The sequence below is a fragment of the Arachis stenosperma genome, chromosome 7 (assembly GCF_014773155.1).
Source record: "Arachis stenosperma cultivar V10309 chromosome 7, arast.V10309.gnm1.PFL2, whole genome shotgun sequence".
Classification (NCBI taxonomy): domain Eukaryota; kingdom Viridiplantae; phylum Streptophyta; class Magnoliopsida; order Fabales; family Fabaceae; genus Arachis; species Arachis stenosperma.
In genome coordinates, this window is record NC_080383.1 from 15,121,056 (window position 1) to 15,127,055 (window position 6,000).

The window sequence follows — 6,000 nt, forward strand, 5'->3', positions numbered from 1 at the left end:
GTTTAAATTTTCGGATTAATAATTCTTATCAACTTCTTTAATTATGCAAAGATTCAATTCATAGCAAATCTTAAGTGATCAAACCCTAATTCCTTAGTAATTTAATCTCCTCTAACTCAATCAACTGCTAATTTCTTGGTCATTTAATTTGAATTAGAAAATTAAGTCCAATTCTAGTTTATGAGTAAATCAGTGCATTGATTAAGAGTAGAATGACAATAGTATTAATCTATTAAAATAAACAGAGCTCTTAACTTTAACAATGGATGTTTAGTTGCTCATGGAACCTCGAGTAAAAACGTGTAAAAATGCGGAATGAGGAAGAGGAAGAAAAAGGGAGTTCGAAGGGCTTAATCTTTTTTCCTTTTATATCTAATCCTAATTGATATAAAATTAAAATTCTAAAACCTACTAATATCTTTTTTAATTTAATTTTTAAATTAAAAACAAAAAAATGTCTTCCGTAGAATTGCTTGACACAGTCTTAGCGCTAAACATTGAGCAGAAGCGTCACTTTCACAGAGTCCTTGCACAAATTACGAGACACCTAGAGCTAAATGCCGAGGGGTGGCATTTATCGCCATCTTGACAGCAAGTATTTTTCTCACTTTTTTTCTCGTCTGAATTTTTTCTGTAATTAACAAAATAGCAGTACGACTCAAAGTAGCATTTATGATGGTGTAAAACAACAAAATCTCATAAAAACTCAACAAAGCCACATTGAAATTATTAAGAAAAGATAGGAAAAATGCTCATGCATCGTACACTTTTTCCTTGTTAACTCGTGCCCGTAGGTTTTCAAGTGTTACAACTTTCAAATTATAACTTTACATATTTGGCTTCAATTTTTATGTCCTTATAGTATGTTGATGGTAACCCAGTTCATTAGTACACTGGGTCACCTCTCAATCTTCCGAAACCGAGTCCCTTTATTGCAAACACGTTAATACTATTTTTCTTTAAAACACTAAATCCTCCTAAGCTTACGAACCTGAAGTACATAGACTGGTATAAAGAACGCTTTCTTTCTTAGTTCTTATAAAAAGGGTTTGGATCACGTTACTTAGATAATTTTTTTACCCTTGATTCATTATCTTTCTGTTAGTGTTGCAAGTGTGAGGAGTGTTGAAATTAGTTCCACATTAAAGAAAGGAAGGAAGAGTGAGGAATTTATAAGATGAGAGACCCATTAACTGGACACTTTAATATTTTTAGTTGGATGTGGTGTCTTCTCATCTTATGTTTTCTCGCTTGATTCCTTCTCGAAGTTTTCCTGGTGGAAAAAAGCTCTCTACCGTTGGCCCAATGTCTAATCTTTCTGCTGATATTTTTTGGTGGTGTTGTCAGCTCATGTGAAAAGTGCACTAATTTGTGTATAGGAAGGAGATTCTGTGGTAGCACATTTTGAATACCATAAGCACCCAATCACATCCATTGAGTGGAGTCCACATGAAGCCTCTTCATTGGCCGTTTCATCATCCGATAATCAGCTTACGTGAGTAAAATATTTATATATCTGCAAGTCCCGTTAATCAACTTCCAAACAGATTTTAGTACTCTTTTTAAACCGTCTATTTTGTGATCGTTGTTGATCTATTTTTATATATAAAATACTAAAGTTACATTCAACTTGATTCTACTCGAAGGAATTAACTTTTCTACTGTTGAAATGATTAATTATCACTGAAACAAACTAATTAAAAAGTTTAGTGCCTAAACTAGAAATGAAAAGGTGTAGATAGTAGGTATTATGGTGGTACAAACAAATTCAACAAAATAAAAAATAAACAATAGCGCTATGTTCGAGATTGTATCATTTTTCCAATTTTGCGCTCTTTATTTCTAGTGTGTTGGCCGTTTTACGTCGTAGTTTACTCAAAATTAAATAATATTTGGTGAAAACTCAAGTGCAGTCTACTTTACGTGAAGTTGATTTCTAAGAGTCGTTAGATGATTTAACTGATTTGACTAAATTTTCATCTAACAGCTATCAGGTATCAACTTCACGTAAAGTCGACTTCACCTGAGTTTTCACCATAATATTTTCCAAAATTAAGTCTATTGTTATTGAGATTGATCCAATTCAGACCTCTCAAGTAGTTAGTAGTTATTTTTTCAAAATCACACGAGCTAAATGAAGTTGTCTCTGGAATTTTGGTTTTAATGCGTTCTTGGGTCGTTTCTTTGACATGTGTTTCGAAATTCGAACGGCTAATATGGTGGTGGACAAATTGGTAAAAACAAGCACTTTATTCAGGTGTATTTTTTGTGATCAATGATCTATCTAACGAGAGTAAGTGATTGTACTAATTTGTATAAGTTTTTTTGTATTTTGGTTCTCTAAAAAAAATGTTTTATTCCTGATCAAATGCTTTTGTATCCTAACAAAACGTTTTATATCCTAAGATTTTGCTTCCCATAGTAAATCCAATAATAGACTAAAATATAAGAACTGTTATCTATTATTATTATTAAGCACGAGAGTAAATGGAGATTAAAAGAAAAAACCCAAAAAGTTGAGTACATTGATATGGAACATGACAACATATCACTAAGAAACTAAAACAAATAAAGCTTATTAGAGCACACATCGTACGTGGTTAATCAGCATCTCCTGCAACACTACATACTGAATAGGAATGGTCTATTTTCCCCCCTAAAGCTATGTTAATAATAAAGAGAACCTGCAAAAACCGGAAATAATGGAGGAGAACTCAATGTGAGTTAATTATGTTTTTCCAATTTTAATATTGTTATTAAGTGTCCACTAGTGTACACAAAATTCTAGTTTTATTCTGATTTATATATATATATATTAGTGTATCAATAGGCCGTGACTAAAAGGTTAAATTAGTTTAAATAATGAAAACGGTAAGTGATTTATAATTTAACTAAAAGGTCTTGAGTTTAAATAATGAAAACAATATTTTTTATGAATTATTATAATAGAAGATATTTAAAAAAAAGTTGAACACTAATCTTTTTAATATACTCATTATATATAGTAAGTATATATAGATAATTAGACCCACATATTTATCAAAATAAAATCTCCAATAAAAAAAATAGACATAAAAGTCATCATATATTTTTTTTATAAAATATGTGTTGTTTATTTTATTTTGAATATATATTTTATATCGATAATTTAGTAATTAATTTTTTTTGTGTATATCTAGCATCGTTAAAAAAAATGTAATCTAAAATTTTAACTATAATGATTTTTTTTTCAAAAAAAAAAAAGTTTTTAGAATTGTCTCTATAAATATCAGAATCTCAATTGATATGTCATGAATAAAATACAGCAAATAAAACTGAGATTTGCTTGCAAACACCTAAGAATTCCTCCTTATTGAGACTTCTTAATTAAAGTTTTTAAGGATGTATATATAATATCTATACCATGAGTTGAGATTTAAAAAGAAAGATTCATTTTAAAAGAAATCCAAACTAATTGAGGTTTAACTGTTACTTCATTTCACTGTTCAAAAATTTTATTCTTTATTTTATTTCTTCTCTGAAATTTAATTTGGCAAACACAGCCTTAGCTATTGGGTGCAGAGGCTCCTACCTTGCCACCAATTCCCTCTTGAAGCACTGTTTGGATCGCTACCATTGGGATCATCATCCTCCTTATCTTTTTTGAACTACAATAAGAATGAAAATTATTAAAATGTGTCTATAAAGTATAAATACAGTATTTAAAAAAGAATCGCATATACTAAATAAAAAAAGACGATGTGAGAATTATTTATGACTCACAGCATGATGGTGGGGTTGAGGAGGAGGAGTAGTAGTGGCGGTGGTGGTGGTCCTATTTCTTGGGGAATAAATTTCTTGACCACCATAGTAGATTGAAGAGCTGTAGTAGTTAGGCTCCACCACACTCTCATTCTTGTTTGACATGCCACTACTCTTACTTTTACCTGGAATATAAATCACATTAAATTTTATTTTATTCATTAAGTTCTAGTAAATAAAAAATTAAGTAAATTTTATTTTTAAAAAAATTATATATTTTATTTGTGTTTTTCTTTGAAAAAAAAAACTGTATGCCTTTTAGTATCTTTCTACGTACTTAGTTTTGAACGAACCTGATATTGCAAAATGTTTGCCTGCCACATCTTGTGTTCTTGAATAATCTCTCCCTCCAACCTTAAAAATAAAAAATTAACTGGATTATTGATTGTTGATATGTCAATTAAAAATTTCACAACCCAAATTACGATTTCTAACAGAAAAAGCATAAAGGACTAACTTTTAGTTAACCAATACTAATTAATTTTAGAGTTTAGAATTTATAATTTAAGGTGTAGAATAAAGATTTTATAATTTAATATCTATAATTTAAAATAAACAAAATAATTAAAAAATAGCTAATAATATTGACTGAAAGTGATTACTTAACATTATTTATTCTAATAATAAAAGGTTTTATTTTTTTATTTGTTTAAATAGAAAAAAAAGTTAACCCACTCAAAAAAAAAAAAGGAAAAAAGAAGAGAAAAACTTAAAGAATGATGCATACAGATGATGAAGGCGGAAAAATGGAACCAAAGAGAGCGATGGAGGAAGATGAAGTAGAGGATGAGTCCTTGGGACCAAAAAATTGATCAAAGTTATTCATGGTTGATGAAGAAGAACCTTGTTTTTGGTTATTGTCCATATATCTTTATAGGAACTATATACTTGTTATTTAAGGTTTTGAATTTGGATGGACTTGTTTCTTAACCAAACAATATATATAACTAATAACTCCTTAACGACCAAATCATATATAAGACACCCCAAAAACAGAAAAAGAAATAAAAAATAAAGAAGAGAGAAGATAGGAGATAAGCAGAGAAGTTAGCTTATGTGTAAGAATGGGCAAATAATTTGTGCTATTTATAAGCCCAAAAATGTATATGCTTCCCCCCATGTGGCATGTGCTCTCATTTTCATCACTTTAATTGCCAAAAATAATCATTTTATTATCCTTTCCATTAGGGCTTTTTTATTTAAAAATAGAAAAACTTTAAATCATTAGAGGATATATATTTGGTTAGTCAAAAAGGTCCATTATATTTAAAGTTGGTTTATTAAGAATATATATAATAAAAAGTTAACAATCTTTTCTTATATGGTTTCAATTAATATCCTATTTTTAAGAAAATGATTAAATTTATTCAATCATCATATGATTAGTGATATAATTATTTATATTATTTTTTTATTTATTTAAATTTTTGAGATGAGTAATTGTATGACGTTGTATTAAAACTCTATATTCAAAAAATTTAAAATTCGATTCTTATTAAATCTTAAAAGTAGAAAAAATAGCATAAGATAAAAAAAAATCTATACAAAAAATCAAATAAATTCAAAAAATTCTTGTTTGAAAAAAAATATTAGAAATATAACCAATTAACCCTTCGTATTACTTTTTCCTATCCGTTTAACTATTTAAAATGAGTGGTTTCATAACAAATACGTTATTACTATTTTATAATTCTCTTATTGATTAAATATTTCATTATTCATTATAAAGTATATATAAAGAAAAATACTAACTTTCACTTCAATAGATTGAAGATCATTACATTCATCCTTCCCTCTGTATAAATGAAAATTATGAAAGAAAGTTAGTGTACTAATCTTCATCCTGTACAAAATTACATTTTATTCTCTACTTCTTCACTAAACTTTAAATTAAAATATGTAACATTCTTCTTGTCAAAAAGAATATTCCAAGAGGATAGCATTGTACTAGGGACCGAAAGTGGTGTGTGTATATATATGCTTTGCCTCTGATAGTGGTTATTGGAATGAATATATATTAATTAGATTTTTGTGGAACCTTATCAAACCCTAGAGGATTCCAATCGAATAATATCGAGTATTAGGTTGGTTAAAGTAAAAATTAGTGCTAATGAATTGAGTATAAACATTAGGAAAACAAGCACATGGCTCAATAATAGCAATACTTAAAGGCTTTGTATTATTATTGAGGATAAAACT

General features: G+C 28.3%; 1 protein-coding gene across 1 annotated transcript; it reads right to left on the bottom strand.

The window, feature by feature from the left end:
* Window positions 1-2,422: 2,422 nt before the first annotated feature.
* LOC130940192 (uncharacterized) lies at window positions 2,423-4,844 on the bottom strand. The gene is made up of 5 exons (XM_057868262.1): window positions 4,529-4,844; window positions 4,095-4,155; window positions 3,763-3,926; window positions 3,572-3,647; window positions 2,423-2,684 (listed from the first exon to the last, which is right to left on the bottom strand). Exons 1-5 carry the CDS (start codon window positions 4,664-4,666, stop codon window positions 2,668-2,670), a joined length of 456 nt encoding a protein of 151 aa, XP_057724245.1. The 5' UTR covers window positions 4,667-4,844; the 3' UTR covers window positions 2,423-2,667.
* Between the last annotated feature and the right edge of the window lie 1,156 nt (window positions 4,845-6,000).

What these genes read in the sequence shown, in the direction of transcription:
- LOC130940192 (XM_057868262.1), bottom strand. Translation starts at nt 4,666, where the DNA reads ATGGACAATAACCAAAAACAAGGTTCTTCTTCATCAACCATGAATAAC. An exon ending in TTTTTCCGCCTTCATCATCT is followed by an intron (nt 4,156 to 4,528) that starts GTATGCATCATT and finishes TTTATTTTTAAG; the next exon opens with GTTGGAGGGAGAGATTATTC. An exon ending in CTCAACCCCACCATCATGCT is followed by an intron (nt 3,648 to 3,762) that starts GTGAGTCATAAA and finishes TTCTTATTGTAG; the next exon opens with TTCAAAAAAGATAAGGAGGA.